The sequence below is a fragment of the Oxyura jamaicensis genome, chromosome 7, assembly GCF_011077185.1.
Source record: "Oxyura jamaicensis isolate SHBP4307 breed ruddy duck chromosome 7, BPBGC_Ojam_1.0, whole genome shotgun sequence".
NCBI classification, from domain to species: Eukaryota; Metazoa; Chordata; class Aves; order Anseriformes; family Anatidae; genus Oxyura; species Oxyura jamaicensis.
In genome coordinates, this window is record NC_048899.1 from 30673410 (window position 1) to 30692510 (window position 19101).

At 43.8% G+C, this 19101-nt stretch overlaps 1 protein-coding gene across 2 annotated transcripts; it reads right to left on the reverse strand.

Moving 5' to 3' along the window:
* Positions 1–474: 474 nt before the first annotated feature.
* On the reverse strand, positions 475–15272 carry INSIG2 (insulin induced gene 2). 2 transcript variants are annotated; one of them, XM_035331626.1, is made up of 6 exons: positions 15111–15272; positions 10514–10854; positions 7279–7403; positions 1899–2065; positions 1383–1482; positions 475–928 (listed from the first exon to the last, which is right to left on the reverse strand). In XM_035331626.1, the coding sequence occupies exons 2-6, from the start codon at positions 10755–10757 to the stop codon at positions 887–889; spliced, it is 678 nt and encodes a 225-aa protein (XP_035187517.1). In that variant the 5' UTR covers positions 10758–10854; positions 15111–15272; the 3' UTR covers positions 475–886. The 2 variants fall into 2 exon arrangements, with proteins under 2 accessions (XP_035187517.1, XP_035187518.1); XM_035331627.1 differs by lacking the exon at positions 15111–15272 and having other exon boundaries at positions 10674–10812.
* Positions 15273–19101: the final 3829 nt, after the last annotated feature.

Below are 19101 nucleotides of genomic sequence, written 5' to 3' on the forward strand. Positions count from 1 at the left end.
GCAGAATTAAATTTAATTTAAAAAAAACAAAACAAAACAAAAAAACACCTTTATAAAAGGGATCAACACAAGTCAACTTAAGGAATTGTACAATATTGACCCAAATTTTATCCTGGTACTAAGTACAAGCAGTTTCAGAATTTGTCCACATCTAATGACCGTCATCCACATAAATCCAAGCATGTATATTGGTTGTACAAGGGGGAAAAATAGTGAAGCCTCAGTTTCCATTTTCCTCAGTTTCCATTTCCATGTTCTAAATACAGGAAATTGGGCATGGATCACAGACAAATGAAATGATACAGCAATAACCCACACAGTCCATATTAAGTTTCCTCACCTGCAATGAAGAATGATACAGCATGTTAATAGGCAGAAATCAGTTACTTATTGCATCAAGGCTCACCTGTAATCCATGAATTTCTTAAAGGTATTACTAGCTATCATCATATAAAGAGAGATCTTCATTCCTAACTCTGAATCCCTTGTCTTTCATTGCGCTATTAAGAACAAATTCCTCAAAACTTTCAAGATAAAGTGAAGCAGAAGTTTCAGCTACAGAAATGTAGTGCAAAAGGTTCAGTTTGGCACTGCAACATTATGGACAGACAAAAATTTATGGTAAACTCGGTTTAGATTTGGGAAAAAAAGAATCCTATATTTGAACCAATATTGTCAAATGTATTGCATACTATTGTAACTTCACAGTAATCAAAAATCAGACATCAAGGTTTCTATAGAAGCAGCAATCACAGATTGCAGTAAAGTATACCACTGAAGGGAAAAAAATTGCATTTTGGCAATTTCATAGTCAAGTGTTCCTTATGCTCCTCCGACAGTCATTTGTCAGATATTTTCCTGTTTAAAAGGTGCATATTGTTTCTCCTCAGTCCTCGTGAGACTTCTCTGCAATGACTTTGCATTCATACTGAAAAACACAAGTTGACAAAACATCAACAGTAATTTACATAAATAATGAAAAAGACTATGAAGGAGAATTTTCTACAAAATGAGTGTTAAGATAGCTCATTTTACACTTCACCCATGTAAGTTTGGTCTCCCTAGGTTCTGTGCACATGCTATTGGCTGCAATTTCTTCCTCTGTGAGCAGCAGACTTAGGGGATGGCTCGACTTGTCCGCACACTTGGTGTTCTTATTTAGCTCCTAGTCTTGAGATGACTAACAGAATGCAACTGAATGTACAGAACAAAATGATGGGCTAACAGTGCTAATGGCTCACTAACTAGATAAAAAAGCAAAGATTACCAGTTAGTACCTTACTCCACCTCCACAATTCAAATAACTGATTGGTATCCCTGAAAGAAACAATTAGGTGGATTACATCTACTAGAAGGCAGTCAGTCCTCCCCTCCAAACTTACCATTGCCAGCTGCCTGCCAATGTTGCCCATAGTTATTCCACCAGCAAAAAATATACATGGCAACCAGGAACGAACATAAAGGAAATCTGGAGATGTGTATCTGGAAAAAATACATTTTTTTAGCTCAGTCTTGTGCAATACGTAGAGACCTCCAATCACAGGAGACAAATCCACAGATTTAAGTAACAGGACACTTCAACTCAAAAAGCTACTATTATAGAAACTTAATCGCTTACAGCAAATAACACATGAGGCTTCTTACTGATTATAATCCCATTTGTTAAACTAAAAAAAAAAAAATGCATTATTGGTAACTGCAGCAATTTTATTGAAAAAAACAGCTCCCAGCTGAAAAACTCACCTGCAAACACAAAGCTTTCACAAGTTTATTTTACAATCCAAATTAAGTGCTGGCAGCTTTGGAAGTCGTGACAAATTCTGCCCCTTCAGTTATTCTGATTTTATCATATAGCTTCACGATACTATAACTTAGTCTAAAAGAATTAAAATACTTACTGATAAACTCCGTTGTAGACCAGAAACTGTGACACCAATGTGGCCAGGAAAGCAATTCCTACTCCAAGACCAAAGCCACTTCGTGATCTATCGAATGTCCACCACAATCCAATTGACAGGGCTGCTAATGTCAGAGACAACTGGATATTGTTGGCAAAATCCACTTTCTGGGTTAATTGTTAAGGAGAAGCTTGGAAATATCAAATACTTTTCTTAATTCCTTTTATCATATTTTGGCACAACAGATAGTTCTGTAATTTCTATTGTGACACAAACTAACTGTATCAGATACCATATAGCTATCAGGTATAAAGAAAAAAGTTATTTGTCACTCTTACTTTAATTGCAGTTATGTTTAATTTACACGCTAGTTTACATTCAGCAGAACATTAAAAAAATAATGCTTTCTATAAAACAAAACGTAAGTATTATTAATGTGAAAGCATTCAACACTGAAATTCAGTTTTTATCAAACCTTCAATAAAATTGTGAATTGCTTGAGGTATCTTTGCAGTATCTCACCTTCTTCAAAATGTTTTGGAAATACTACCTCATCCTCACTAGTCCTTTCCAAAACAGATTATTAAAAAGGAGGCTGTCAAGTTTCATAAGCCTTAAAGAAAATTTATGGGATGACAACATAAAACCACCGTCCTATTTTCTTGCACAGGCCTGGAGAGAGACCTACAGGAAATTAGAAAAGTTCAGCTAGCGAATAAATTAATTAATTACAGGATAAAAATCAATAGCATCAGAAAAAAATGTCAAACGAACAAAACCCACACCAAATATGGCAATGTGCAGAACGAGTAATAAACTGAAAAGAAAGCTGTCTGGAGAGCTGTCAAGGAAGAAACACAGACAGTACATTAATGATATTCTGGAATATGTGTAACAGCTGTTAGAAAACTGCAAGATGGTTTGCTGCAAATAATCTGACCCATGTGGAGAGAAGCTGTCAACTCTCTTGCATTCTTAAAAGAAGCAAAGTTGTATGCGCTTACAGATCAGGTATGGTCCAAGGCTGGTGAGAACCACGGGACCACCGTAACGAACCTTTGACAAAAAAGCAAGGTTTGTCTGGGACAGCCAGAGTGACTCTGAACCTCGACAACTCCAGTTCATCTGGAGTTGATGATGGCTTGCAGGAACAAAACCATAAAATAAAAACCATTTAAGGGCCAAGTCACCTCAGTAAGAATTCAGCCAGCCCTTACATTGTTCACTTAACCTGTGCTCTTCTGGAAATGAGGAGATTCAGTAGCACACAATCAGAAACTTCTTAACACTCCCCCAACAAATTTCTGGTAACTGTGCTGGAGCTGACACTGAAAGAAATGAGAGTTCCAGAGGTGATAAATTTTCTTTCTGACCCATTTATAAGAACACCATTTTTATAGACAGACACCGGTTTTACCTAGCAGAGGAGGCACTGGATATGACTACACAGAGCCACTGGGACCATGCTGCCAGTATGGTGCACCAATCCACATGACAAACGCCCTGTTGTGATCCAGCATGCCCCCAGCACTACCAGCTGCTTCAGACGGAAGGAATGCCAGTTTCCAGCACATTTGTGTAAGGTTACACATGAACAGCTGCACAAATAGGAGGAAGATAAAGTAGTGAAACACACGGAGTGACTTCTAATTGCGCTTAGTGAATGGCCACAGGAATGGTAACTACCATCTCAGCATCAAGGCCCGTTTGTAGAATGGGGTAACAGCAGTAGCCTTGGAAAATGCTGTGTGAAGTCCTTGGTATTACCCGGTCCCCTCATTTCCCCATTCTCTGCAAAGTGCATGGGCTTCACACATACCCTGTAAGTATTTCTTGCTTCCTGGGCTGCATCAACAGAGAAGCAGCCAGAAGGGAGAGAGGGGATTGTCCTCCTCTTCTCTACCCTCGGGAGGCCCCACCTGGAGTCTGGTGGGGCCTCTTCAGGAGGGACAGGCAGGGTAGGCTCTTCAGGAGGGACAGGCAGGGTAGGCGAGGTGGTGGGGTGGCGATGTATGTGAAGCAGGGGCTGGACTGTGTGGAACTTCAGGTTGGAGATGGCAAAGTTGAGAGCCTCTGGGTAAGGATCAAGGGACGAACGAATAAAGGGGATGTAGTTGTGGGAGTCTATTACAGACCGCCTGGCCAGGATGATAGCGCTGATAAATTATTCTTTACAGAACTAAGAGAGGCCTCGAGATTAACTCCCCTTGTCCTTATGGGGGACTTCAACTTGCCGGACGTTAACTGGGAGTGCCACACGGCTGACACGAGCAAGTCCAGGAGGTTCATGAAGCACCTAGATGATAACTTCTTGGTACAGGTGCTAACGGAGCCAACTAGGAAAGGTGCCCTCCTAGACCTGTTGCTAGAAAACAGAGAGGGTCTGGTGGGAGATGTGGTGATTGGTGGCCGCCTCGGTCATAGCGACCATGAAGTGGTTGAGTTCAACATTTATGGTGACAGAAGGAAAAGCGCCACCAAAACCTCATCCCTAGATATGGGGAAAGCGGACTTCAGGCTGCTCAGGGAACTAGTCAGTAAGGTCCCCTGGGAAACTGCTCTTGAAGGCCTCGATGTCCACCAGTGCTGGTCACTCTTTAAGCGATGCCTCCTAGAAGCACAAGATAAGGCAATTCCAAAATATCGCAAGTCAGGCAGGCGGGGCAGGAAGCCGGCGTGGCTGACCAGGAACATTCTAATGGAGATTAGGCGGAAACAGAGAGTGTTTCGCTACTGGAAGGAGGGCCAGGCGTCATGGAAAGAATACAGGGATGCTGTTCGTGTTTGTAGGGAGAAAGTTCGAGTGGCCAAAGCACAGCTAGAGTTGAAGCTGGCTGTGTCTGTGAGAGAAAATAAAAAGGTTTTTTTTAGATATGTAAATGGAAAAAGGAGAACTAAAGAAAACATAGGGCCGCTCCTTGATAGGGAAGGTCTCCTCACAGACGATGACGTAGGCAAAGCAGAGACGCTTAACGCCTTCTTTGCCTCTGTCTTCAATGCCGATGATGGGCTTCGGGACCCAGGGTGCCCTGAGCTGGAGGACCGGGACGGTGGGGATGACAAACTCCCAACTGACCCTGAACGTGTGCGGGATTTGCTACTCCACCTGGATCCCTACAAGTCCATGGGTCCGGATGGGATTCATCCCCGGGTGCTGAAAGAGCTGGCGGATGTCATCGCGGAACCTCTATCAATTATTTTTCAACGATCCTGGGAATTTGGAGAGGTCCCAGTAGACTGGAAGCTGGCAAATGTTGTGCCAATTTTCAAGAAGGGTCAGAAAGAAGACCCTAGCAATTACAGGCCTGTCAGTCTCACGTCAGTGCCTGGTAAAATCATGGAGAAGTTGGTTCTCGGACTTATTGAGGCGCACCTGGGGGACAAAGCAGTCATTGGTCCCAGCCAGCATGGGTTTGTGAAGGGTAGGTCCTGCCTAACTAACCTGATTTCCTTTTATGATAAGATCACCCGTATGGTGGACCAAGGGAAACCAGCTGATGTGATTTTTTTGGACTTCAGCAAGGCTTTTGACACGGTTTCCCATAGGATCCTACTGGACAAAATGTCCACCATACAGCTAAATAAAAACATCATACGATGGGTGAGCAATTGGCTAACGGGCAGGGCCCAAAGGGTTATGGTAAATGGAGCTGCGTCAGGCTGGTGGGCGGTCACCAGTGGGGTCCCTCAAGGCTCCATTTTAGGGCCGGTACTTTTCAATATTTTTATAAATGATCTGGATGTAGGAATAGAGGGTATTTTGAGCAAGTTTGCTGATGACACCAAACTTGGAGGAGTTGTGGACTCAAATGAGGGCGTAAAGGCCTTGCAGAGGGATCTGGACAGGTTGGAGAGCTGGGCGATCACCAACCGCATGAAGTTCAATAAGAGCAAGTGCCGGGTCCTGCACCTGGGACGGGGAAACCCTGGCTGCATGTACAGACTGGGCGATGAGACGCTGGAGAGCAGCCTAGAAGAGAGGGATCTGGGGGTCGTGGTAGACAGCAAGTTGAATATGAGCCAGCAGTGTGCCCTGGCAGCCGGGAGGGCCAACCGTGTCCTGGGGTGCATCAAGAACGGCATCGCTAGTAGGTCAAGGGAGGTGATTGTCCCGCTCTACTCTGCGCTGGTGCGGCCTCACCTCGAGTACTGTGTGCAGTTCTGGGCACCACAGTATAAAAAGGACATGAAACTGTTGGAGAGTGTCCAGAGGAGGGCTACGAAGATGGTGAAAGGCCTGGAGGGGAAGACGTATGAGGAACGGCTGAGGTCACTGGGCCTGTTCAGCCTGGAGAAGAGGAGGCTGAGGGGAGACCTCATCGCAGTCTACAACTTCCTCGTAAGGGGTTGTCAAGAGGCAGGAGACCTTTTCTCCATTAACACTAGTGACAGGACCCGCGGGAACGGGGTTAAGCTGAGGCAGGGGAAATTTAGGCTGGACGTCAGGAGGGGGTTCTTCACAGAGAGGGTGGTTGCACACTGGAACAGGCTCCCCAGGGAAGTGGTCACTGCACCGAGCCTGTCTGAATTTAAGAAGAGATTGGACTGTGAACTTAGGCACATGGTCTGAACTTTTGGGTAGACCTGTGCGGTGTCGAGAGTTGGACTTGATGATCCTTAAGGGTCCCTTCCAACTCAGGATATTCTATTCTATTCTATTCTATTCTATTCTGGTGTCCAGCTCTGAGGCCCCCAGCACAAGAAAGATGTAGATCTGTTAGAGTAGGTCCAGAGGAGGGCCACAAAGTTCCAGAGGGCTGGAACACCTCTCCTATGAAAAAAAGCCTGAGAGAGTTGGGGATCTTCAGCCTGGAGAAGAGAAGGCTCCAGGGAAACCTCATTGCGGCCTTTGGGTACTTAAAAGGGGCTTACAAAAAAGATGGAGAGCGACTCTGCTCTGTCAGATAATGACAAGACAACGGGGAATGGTTTTAAACTGAAAGAGGGGAGATTTAGATTAGATGTTAGGAGGAAATTCTTCACTCGGAGGGTGGTGAGGCACTGGAGCAGGCCGCCCAGAGAAGCTGTGGGTGCCCCATCCCTGGAGGTGTGTGTGTGGGGGGGGTGGAACTAGATGATCTTTACAGTCCCTTCCAACCCAAGCTGTTCTACGGTTCTGTGATTAATTTTTCAGAGATAAAGACTAAAAGACAAAGCCCAATATTGAAGCACTTCTAACGAAAAACTTTTTCAGAACCAAAAAATGCGAGACTTACCACCTCCAATAATGCTATCACAGTTTAACAGTAAGACATATTCTGCCTTTCCTTTGCAAACATGCTACACATTATACTTTTAACAGCAATTCACCATGACTATGTAAGCTTTGTTTTACTGGAAACCTATTTGCTATCACCAATTTCATTAGAATATAGGATACAGCGCTGGCATGATTTATTCCCACAAAGACTGCGACACATCGCATTACACTGGACCATTCTCTCTTAAATTTATGTGGTTCTCCCAGATGTCTGTCCATGCATGGGTACAATAACCCAATCACAGCTGTGGAAACACGAAAGAAAAAAGGTCCAAAAGTTAAAAGTACTGGCAATATTTAACTAAAACAAAGACTACCTAGACAATTATTGTAACCAAAACAAATATTTTAGGCATACATGGTACAAAACACACATTGCAACAAAACAGAATTTCAATCAATTTCATTATTTAACAAAGCCCCGTAGAATTGTTCAGCAGCACTGTCAACCACAGCAGCAGTGATGTAGCAGAAGTAGTAAAACTGAGCCGATTTGAACTAAGGGCTGAGGCTCAAAGCACTCTGCACCCTACCAGAATCTGCACTATCACAGCATAGTTCTAGAAGAGCAGTAATAGCTTGCAGGCTAGCACTTCTGAAAATCCCACGTATCAAACATGCATTTAAAATAACTGCAAAACAAACACCCCAGTAAGGGCAAACCGTTCTCTATAATGTCAATATTTTCTGTCTTCTCTTGTAGTTACAAGCAGTCTTTGTTTGGATAATGTTTTTATTTTCTTCAGTGCTACTATAAAGGCTCGCACAGAAGAAGGAAAGCCAAGAACCTGCAGTAGCTGTTGAATACTAAAAGCAAACAGGACTTTCAACCCCAGGGAACTGCTATGTTCTTTGAACACTTCTTCATAAATTTATTCTGTACTGCAGTTGCAGTGAAAAAGACTGTTACCAACACAACTAAGGATTAACACTGCTGCTAAAAGTTAAAGTGGTGCTGCAGGAGAGAGGCAGAGGCTGAGTAATTGGCATGGACTGTAGTACCCTCAGCCTGGCATGCTGCTGGAGGTATGTTATGGCAAATGCTCTTTATTCAGACAGAGAGGAAACTGATCTGCATGATTCAGGAAAATAAATCACCAGTAAGGCTAGAGAGGAAAAAAATCTTCCATGAGCAATTTTCTTGCCAAAGGCATTGGGCCAAACTGATGACTAATAACAGGGGTGGATGAAAGGACTTCTCTGAAAGCAACCTCGATCACCACCGGTTATAAATATGCAAAACACCTTTATTCTGTTCATAATAATAAACCATACTGCAAAGAAATGTTCGTGTCAGTTCCAGGAAGGCTGTACAGGCATAAACGGTAAGAAAATGGGTGAATTATCAGCATGTACCATAGAGATTGCCTGTCTGTATGTGCTAGCAGAGGGGATAAGGAAGGTAAATGGAAAAGACTGATAATAAAAGAGAAAGAACTCAAACTTTAGCAGGTGTCACTTCTGCTCGGAAAAGCCAATTAAGAAGTATCTTTAAATCAGGCGGTTTAAAAGGAAGTAGTGCAAATATCTAACAGATGACTGTGTTTTACAAACAATATCCAGTCTTTCCATCAAAACCACCGACACGTGAGAAGCCTTTTGACTTCCCTGTACACAGCTGCAGATGGTGTTCTCAAACAAACCAAGAGTGCCTAGGGTACAACCTGATGCAAACAGTTCACAGTTCGAACTTTACAGTGAACTTTATGTGTTGCTGCTGCAGGATGGAATTCTGTCGGTTTTAACCCCCAGAGAAACCTTGAATGAGAAATAGGAAGTAGTACTGCTTAAAAAATAGTGTGCGAACATGGTTTTAATAGAACACAAAGTGTACTATTGGTCCTTCCATCTCTTTTCAACCATGTCATCCTTGTCACATTGTACAGACATGGGACATCCTTTTCCAAGTAATAATTACAGACAGCTACATCCACATGCTAAGAACCACAACACCCTAAATCATTCCTACATAGAAAGACATAGAAAAACTGTTGACTAACTGAACTGTCACAACTACAACAGTGTTCAAACCAAACTTCTCCATACATCAAAGACCGTTTCTTTACCAGACGTGTTTGTCTGGACAACCAATTTAAAGTTGCAGAATACAACCCAAAAAACTAATCCACAATCACAGCAAGACAAGAGAAAGAGGAGTAAGACAACCAGCAGATAAAGTAGGTATGTAACTTTGGCCATAATATGCCAAATGCACTTCCACAGTAGAACAAAACTGATGGATTCAGAGAGCTATTGCAACAAGCTATCAAAACGAAAGCAATTAGATGAGCAGAAAAAAAAGACTTAAATATTATCACCAGCACAACAGTAATATCAACTCAAAAACTCATTCATTGATTCTCCTCATCTCCATGCCCATGGCTGGGGGTTGATCTTCAAGCTCTCTTTGAACCCAAACCATTCTATGATGCTATGATTAATACCCAGAGAAGTGAGCTTCTCAATCTTATTAAAACTATCTCTGAGAAGATGCTGCATTTTCTGTGAAGGTTCATTAAATCAGAATTCCTCCAGACCTCACTGCTAAGAATATTCCCTTAGTGAACTGTAAAATCAACCCATGTGATCAACAATCTTCAAAGCCAAGTAGAAAGCCTACCTCCATCAGATTTGTACTCAATACTTGAAGAAGAAAGAAATGGCAAAAGGGATATTTCTTACTACCTACAATAGACATCTCACTTAAACTAGTTCCCAAATCACACAAAAAATCTTCAACTCCCTACGTGGTTATGGGAGAAACGAAGCATGTTCACATCATCCGACTTGATATATGAATCTAACTGAGGTGCTCTGTTCTGTAACGGGCTTCTACAACTGCGAACTGAGTATCTGGCCTTAGCTCCCCGAGACACAGTCAGGTTTCTGAACTTTACAAAACTAAAGCAATACCTCAAACTGGACGGAGGAACAAATGGAAAACTGGACCACAAAACGGAGCATTACTGGGGGTGGCTCACTGTGCTCAAAAACAAGCTGCAGTGTGCAACAACATCTGACGCTTCCAGGCTGTTTCCATGGGCTGCCTGTAGAGCATATTCCTGTAACCAGCCCCAAAGTTACAAGTGGCACCACCTTCCCAGAAGAAAAAGCAAAGGTTATACTCTGCTAACAATATTACAGCGTAATGAGTTAGCAGAACAATGTTTTTTGGACACACGCATGCTATTTGTGAATACCCAGTGAGATCTGAATAGCAATAGCTTAGAAAAGGCAATGTGACTGATGAGAAATGTTTAATTTTCCACACCTTTCAAATGCAGCTTTTTGCAACTCTAACTACCTATCCAGCCTTTAATCTCCATGCCAGGCATAAATACACAACTGAACTTACCTGACGCTGTGCCACAGCAAGGTGGCACCCACCAAGCTGAGGAGAAGATGCTTGTGATCACATCAGGGGGGAAGAGAGTAACGTTTCTCTGGATCTGAAGCAAGTTTAATACTAATGCAAGAAACACGCCAATAAAAAACAGCACTATACCACGAATTACCAAATTCATGCCACGACTGGTTACAGATGAAATGTATGGACCACACTTTTTTGGTAAGGTTGGCATTGCGTCATTTTCCGCCATGACTTCTTATGCTGTCATAGGCATCCAACAGGCTGGCTGAGGAGGATTCACTTGTAGTCGGTATTTTGATTCTCCTCAATTAGGAGATACCCAAACCCTGAAAAGTAATAAAATGATGGTGAAAAAATCAGATGTAAAAAACATTATACATAGTTCTCCTAAATAAATCAGAAATTGGGTTTTATATTTTTTTCCTGAATTTTCTGAAGAGGCAACTTGTCTTTTGAGAGTGGAACCAACCACAGCTGCAAAAATGCCTTACAAAGAAAACAGGTTTTACAAATAGCTTTATCTACTAGGAGACAAGGAAGAAAACGTGGGATAGGACAGCTAGGAATGCAAAACCACAGCAATGAGAAAAACATAACTGATATCAGATGGAAGAAAGGCTTGCTTCACAGTAACAGTAAATTTTGTCTTAATTCCCTCCTTTAAACAACTGGAGATTATGTAATTCAGAAGTAAGACAGCCCTTGGTTTCAAGTTAGCCACAGGGGTTCACAGATCTTTCTTCTTGAAGAAAAGCCAGAAAACATTTCTCAACTGGAAAGTGAAATCTGAGAAATATTTTTCAGGATGGAGTCAAAATTTCAGCTATCCCAGAGTGCACCAATTTGCGTAATCCCAGATAAAGAGCAAATAACTTGCTGAACCAGAAAAGTAACCTCGGTACAGAGAAAACGTTTACCAAAGGAACATTTTGTCAAAGCTACCATCCATTATTACAAACTATAATTGTAGACAGGCAGAAAAGAATCTGAGAGTGAAGGAAAAAAGGAGCTCCACCTGCCCGTGCCCTGGATGGCTTCCTACATGCAAAACTCTGCAGGCACTACGTGAATGGCAGAGTTCCCATCCCAATCACTCTTTTTAAAAAACAAAACTGTCAGTCAAGAGTCTTGTTATACACGGATTTGGTGCCACATTCGTGTATAACAACAGTTTTGATCGGCAGCTTAGCCACCTGGAACTCAAAAAAAAATAAAAAATAAAAAGCCCTGACATTGTTTTTAAATTTGAAACTGCCAGCTGGTGGCAGCTTCTGTTAACTCTTACTTATGGCCACAGGGATGGAAGGGAAGCCAAAACAGTGAGTGCATCCTTCCCCTTCCACTTAGGTTCAGCAGATCCCGAGGAGGCTCTCTGAGGACGTAAGGGCAGTGCGGAGGCACCTGCCTTCCCTTTTGCTGACCGAATGCCAAAAGGCAAGTGAAATGCATCCAGGGTAGCTAAGACACTGCAGATACCTCCAGCAAAGACACGATGCCATGCTGAGGTATCCTCCCGCACTGCAAAAAAGTTCCAAGGTGCAAAACAAAAGGTTAACAAAAAATGTTCTTATCACACCTAGCTTCCCGCTGGCAGTTCGGGGAGGCAGCAGAGCCCTCCCAAGAACACAGAATCTCTTCTATGCAGCTGCTTCTGAGTGATATTTGTAATCAGGAACACATCTCGGGGAGATGAAGGGGGAAGACGGCAACCACGATGTCGGGCTTCTTACTCAGCACCCTGACTCACACCGAGCATTGAGACGTCTGCAGCAACACTGGCACTGCAACACTTCCCTCCAGCAAAAGGGAGATGCTCCAGATTTTTTTTCCCTCCTCTGGATGGCATGGCAGTAGAGCTTGGATAACACATTTAGCCTCCAGGAAAGAAAGTAGGGAATCACAAATAAATCACAACTTGAGTTGAGAAACTCCTCTGCAGGCTGTGCCCACCTGGCAATGGCAGAAATATTCACAGTCTACTGGGGAGGTCTTAAATGGCACCAGAAACAGTAGGTCCCAACTACAAAAAAAAACTCCACAAGAATACTGTACGTAATGGGGGAGGGAAGGGTGTTAAACCATTAGGTCCCTTCTTAGCTTTAGTTTTCACTAAACACTGGACTCTCTATTTACTTCATCATCCCAATAGCTCTTGGCACTTCCTTTTAATGAGACCAGAGCTGACATGAAGGTTTCCAGATTTGGCTCTCCTTATACAAAGTTCCTACTTTTGTGTGTCTATTCAGATGAGTTCTTCTGGGGCACTCCAAGGACCACATTTGCTTTTTTTCCACCGCCATAAAGCAGTTGCTCACATCCTGTGGTCTGTCACTACATTCACATCTTTCTTCTCTCCTGTTAGCAGACTCCTGTTTTTCAGTACCAGCTCCAAACCTTGCACGCCAAATTTTATCCAACATGCATCACTCTGACACTTATGCCATTCAATTCTTCCTGCAGGATACCTTTGTCCTCTTTAACATATAAACATTGCCCAACTTTGGGTCATCAGCAAACACCATTACTACAATTCTATTTTGTGAACCAAGCTCATCAGTTCAAATATTAAGCAAGACCAACCCAACTCCCAATCTTTGAGGAAATCTATTAATAATTTCCCTGCAGCCATTATTTCCCCATGTTATACCATCTCTTGATATCTCCCTCTAACAAGACTCTGCTTCTTGTAATTCTTTGAATACAATAATCTCCAACTTAATTAAGAAGCATCAGCTGTCCCACTGGGCACTACGTAAAGTGTTTTACTGACGTAAAAATCGACCAGATCTTACTCTCTTTTTTTAAAAAACTAGAAATGCTGATGATCAAACAAAAGTCTATTTTACTCTGGCATAAACCAGTTTCAGAAATTGAAAACTGTATTTACCTGATTTTGCACTGAATATACCCTTTGGCAAATACATGATACTTAATTGTTAAGGCTTATCAAAACGTAACAGGACTTTTCTATGCCAGGGAATTGCTTGCTGCTTTTAGACAAGCCCTGCAGCTGCAAGTCATTCAAGGCACTGCAGACTCCAGCAACATTTTTACTATGAGGCAAACAGCCCTAACAGCACAAGGACACTTTCAGTGGGTATATGTCAATGAATGTCTTTATAGCAAGTAATGCCAGATCTCAAATTAGTATGACGCAGTGGTTTCTGTCCTGGTTTCCCACCCTACACACGCTGTTCCCATTTATTTTATTACAGCTCCCAAATCCTATCTGCTGACTGGCTGCAGGCATGCCAGGGAAATGGCAGAGCAGAGCAAGGTAGCCGACCAAAACTAACATCAGGACTCTTCAGTGTCTCTGACAGCCTGGGTTTAAGGTTCCCAGGCAAGACACACTACCTCCCTATCAAAGGTATTTACTATTGCTTCCTTTAATGAAAATGGAAATTAAGATTTCCAAAGAAGACATCAACTCTTTCTCCTAGTCTGGGAAGCTGGTGTACATGCAGATGATTGAGACAGCCTGTCTCCTTTCAAGCCCTGTATTTCATATGTAGGGTTTCCCTTCAGATGGAATAGTTCACACATTGAACCAACACAACTTCTACGCCTTCGTCTCTCGGGAATGAACACTCAAAACTGCAAAAACATACAGAAAGCTACAGGCTTGGCACTGTTACAGAGTCACAACTTCACTTTCCCTCTTCAGTGGCACACGGCCTCAGCCCGAGCTTTTTAACATACCAAACGTACCATGTGAGAGAACCAGATACCATTCGCAAGGCAACCACGGGATGCCTGGCCTTATGCAAAAAGTTAACAAGTAAATTATCACTCCTGACATTTTCAAAACACTTAGTCACTTAACTGTCTTTTAATTAGATCTGTCCTGTCACTGCTCCCCAGTGCTCCCCATACTAATGAAGAGCTCTGCTGTGAGAGTTTCACCAAACTTCTCACATAGTAAGATGTATTATGAACAATTCGGCGTATGGGGGGACCAAAAAAGAAGAGATTTATTTCAGTAAGACCAAGCAGGAGGTGAACGCCACGGCGAAACGAAGGGAAACCACGGGTGGGGAACCCCACAATGCCGAGCCCTGACCTCCCCGCTTCGGCGGGCGGGAGCCGGGCACCTCTGCGGCTCGACAGTCGCCGGCCTGGGCACTGCCACCGCCGGGACACCGCCTGCGGCCACCTCGATGCCACCGAGGCTCAGTACGGGGCGACCGCGAACAGCGGGCCCGGCCCCGCCGGCGGTGCCGTCCGGGGGCAAGGGGAGCCTCTCCCCGCGGCAGGTTCAGCCCTGCCCGGCGGCACCAGGCCCCGGAGAGCGGTCCCCGAGCCGCAGCCGGCAGGGCAGGGCAGGGTAGGGCAAGGCAAGGCATGGCAGGGCTGGCAGCCGGTACCAGCGGGGCCGCCCCTCCTGCCTGCGCGGCGCCGGAGCCCCGGGCACCCCGGCCGCGGCGGGGGCTCTGCGCCATCCCCGCCCCGAGGCCCCAAGCCGGGGCTCCGCACGACGCCTCGCCCGCCTGGCTTGGCTCGGCCTGACCCGGCTCGGCTCGGCTCGGCTCGGCCCAGCCGCCCCCCTCCGCCCGGGAGCCACCGCCGCCCCTGGACTCACTCGGCCTCCGCCATCTTCTCCCTCCCGCGCCAGTCCCCGCCTCGCGCAGCCTCCGCAGCGCCCCGCCGGGCCGCTGGCGGGGGAGGGCCGGGCACGACCGGGCCGGGTGCTCCGGGGGACGGGGACGGGGACGGGGACGGGGACGGGGACGGGGACGGGGACGGGGACGGGGACAGGGACGGGGACGGGGAGAGGGACAGGCCTCTCAGTACGGAGCTCCCGGCCTCGTCCGGCCCGGCCCGCCAGGCGGAGGGGCAGCGAGCGTCCCTGAGGCACCAGCGCCCTGCCCTCGAAGCACGATGTTTGGCTGCTAAAACGCCCACGAATTAAAGACCGTTTTTATGTCTAAGTAATTATTGTATTCTCTGCGCTCTGCTTGTTGTCTCTTTAGGCCTGACAGAGTCTGCACGGGTGCATTAGGTTCAGCTGCGCTTCAACGAAGCTGAGCTCCCGGCCGTGCCCGCAGGATTGGGGTCTGAGACTTGGGGGTAAAAAGGAGGGAAATGGGTAAAGAAGGGGTCACAACACCCTGTCTGCCAGGCCACGATTCACAGAACATAGGGAAACAGCTGCCACCACTTCCTCGGCGCGTTTCAAAGCAAAACGAGAAGTGAAAAGGTGAATGTTGTAAAATTAGAATTTACGCGTGCTGGCCAAAAGCAACACGTGTGCAGAGTAAATGAAGGAGTAACTAGTACAAAAATCAGTAGGGTGCTGTTTGAACTGTACAGCACCGCCCTGGAAATGGGGTTTGTTACCAAAATGAAAGGGTATAGGCAGCTAGTTTTTTTGTAACGTGCTCATGCTTCCAGCTTAGGTGATTTTAGCCATGTACAGAGTGCAATATCCATAGCAAATTTCAGCAACAAACGAAGATGAAATACTTGTTTCTCAGCTGAAACTGCTCACCTGAGTCCAGCTGTCTCGAGCATCAGATTCTGCAGACTTTCACATGTGCTTAACTTTATTGATTAGGGCAAAAATGACACAGCTCATTACTCCAGAAACCACATTTTCATCACCAATTTGTGGCCTTTCAGGAAGAAAGTACAACATGAAGCAGAAAACAATTTGCTTTAACCTTTATTTACAAGTAGTAAAAGTCCTAACAGTATTTACTACAGCAAGTAGTAAAGGATGCTGTATGCGTTACTAAATTCATTTCTATGTTTATGAATATTTATTATACCATGTTCATTATTGTTCCTCTATTAATGAACTTTTTCTATTCTCACTGCACTGTTATTTAATACAATTTATTAAGCAATGCTTGTGCATTGCATTTATCCAAACTTAGTATTTCAGTTCAAACACTGCTGAGCTATCCATATTCCAAGGCCCATTCGCAGCGATTTGCTGCAGTGCAGTTCCTTTTACAGGTCCCAGAATAATGATTGGATGGGATGAAATTTGTTACTCTATTTACTACAGCGGTATCTCTAGTGATAACTTTGGTTTCTTTGTGCTGATACGGATATGTTATGAAAAACACTTTCACCAAACATATATAAACTCAAAGGATAGTGTAATAGATGCATTAAGAATGGTAAAGAAAGATTTACAGCAACAGAAACCCATTGTGGTTTATATGAGCAATGCAAGAATTTTCAAATCATTCAGCTTTGGTTTTTTTCACAGAAACAAAATCTTGTTTTCTCAGTAACCCCTAGCGAGCTACTTGTTTGTGATTTAGATAGTTACTTTTCTGTACTTTAAGTTTGGAATCCAGAAAGACAAACAAAAGGGCATTTTAATCAAATAAAATCGTCTTCCCCAATGTCAGATAAACTCATTTGGACAGCCACATGCCCAAGGCAGAGCAAAGCAGACCAGAATTGTCAGTCCATATGGAAAAGCCTGAGTAACAGAAACTCTGTGTATATTAAGTGTGAGCATTAGAGGGGAAAGTGTGGCATAAGTGAATGGTGACTGCAAACGATTGCTGGATCTTTCTCTAGACACATATATAGTCAGGTGATGATTTGTCTGTCAATAAATCAGGTTACTTATAGTCATGTCTATAAAATGATAATTCCTATAAAAATAAGCTGATCATATCAGAAATGCTAGCTATATTAGTATAAGGGCATTAAAATCAATATGTGAGAAAGTAAATAACCAGCGTTGGTATAAATCAGTGCCACTCCAAGAACCTTATTGGCATTGACAATTTAAACCAGTTAAAGACTTTGTCCTTATAAGCATCTGGTTATGTTGGAGGGTGCAATGTCTGATGGCACAAAAGTGGGATGAGCACGACAGGAAAGCACAGGAAAAAGCTTAAATTGGAAATTGCCAAAATAAATACATCAACAAATAGTTTTACAAACAAAGGAGATAAATGTATGACCTGCAGAAAAATGTCATTTGTCCTGACTTTGCAATTGCTATGAAACATCGTAGGAGAAGTATCTTTTCTGGAAAGGAACACAGAGTTGTTTCGTTATGCTGGCTGCAGAACAAGACAATACAGAACATTCTAGATTTAGTTTGGGGAACTAAATATTTCTGCGGATATGATACATCTGAAAATGAAAATCTCAGCAAAGCCCATACAAAGTAGAGGAGCCTAGATCAGCTAAATGCCTACAGAAAAAGTGGAATTGTTCTTGTATCCATAAGAGCCACTTTTAAAAACTGGTGTTTGTCAAGGCCATTGTAGCTGCCTGACCCACTGGTTGTGTGAGCCAAGGCCAGCCTGCCTACCTGAGGGTGTGTGCACAGCAAGGCAATGAATGAAAGGAGACAAGACAATGGGTGAGTAGACCAAGACAGAAAGTTAGAGAAACAATGGGAGAATAATAGGTAGAGCCTGCAGATCCTGAATATTTCTGGCAATCCTTTGAGCAGTTTTCAAGAAGCCTGCATGGGAACTGCGCTGAAGGATGGCTGATGAGCAACTGCAGTTTCACAACATGCAAAACCTGTCCCCTCCTCATTCCAAGTTCCAGACAACTACATCAATACTGCTGTACTTGGGGCCTTTAGCTCTCATTGGAAAAGGAGGAAAAATAAATAAATAAATAAATAAATAAATTACAGATGTGTTATTTATCAAAATATTCTTCAGGAATATAAATCTCCTTCAAAGCCTTCCTGGAAGTTCTCCATGCATACAGAAGGCTTCTGGAAGGCCTTCAGAAATGAAGGATTATAGAACTGGGCACATTTTCCAGCAATGCCTTTTAATTCACCAGCTGAGGCTGCTGTCTTGTCTCTTTTATTATCTGCAAAAGAAGGCGTAGTAGCCATCCTCGTTAGCACACAGCTGGGTCACAGGCAAAGATGAGAATGGCTGACAAGTCCTGCAACATATGGGAGGCTCGTTAGGCACAAAGGGGCAGTGTACTGTGAATGAGTCTGGGGTCTTGGCAAGAGCCACAGATAAGTTCTATAAAATTGATTTTCCAATGGGGTTGGCATTTTAGAGAGGGAAGGAAAAAGAGACAGCAGCAATGTGAAACCGTCAGATCACATGCATTCTTACATATGAAAAAGGCTTGTGCTTATCTCAGGTTAGCAACAGGATGCACAATTCTAGGGCTGATATCAAAGGCATTTTTTGTTTGCTTTATTTATTAAGCCACTTGCAAAAGATGCTGGGCTGTTAGCTCCAGAGGCTAAAGTCCTTTATTTATTTACTGAAAGGTGCTGCATGGATAAATGCAGCACGAGTTTCCCTATATCAGTGTGCCAGTGTGGCTCAGCCCTGATCTGGTTTCCCCACTCATTCAGTACTTGCTAAAATAGTTACCTAGGGAGTAAACGCTGCCAGCAACAGCCATGGTTTCTGTGATATGGAGCCCAGCCCAGTCAGAAGTTTACCAAGATAACCTCATTGCATCACATGCCAAAGAGCCACAAACAGCTGTAGTACTGAAGGAATATGGCATTTAAACAAAATACTGAAAATGTGAGGTAACTGTCATCATGTTAGAATCCATCCAACTATGGGATTTAGAAATTAAAGACCTCCTATCATAGTATTATA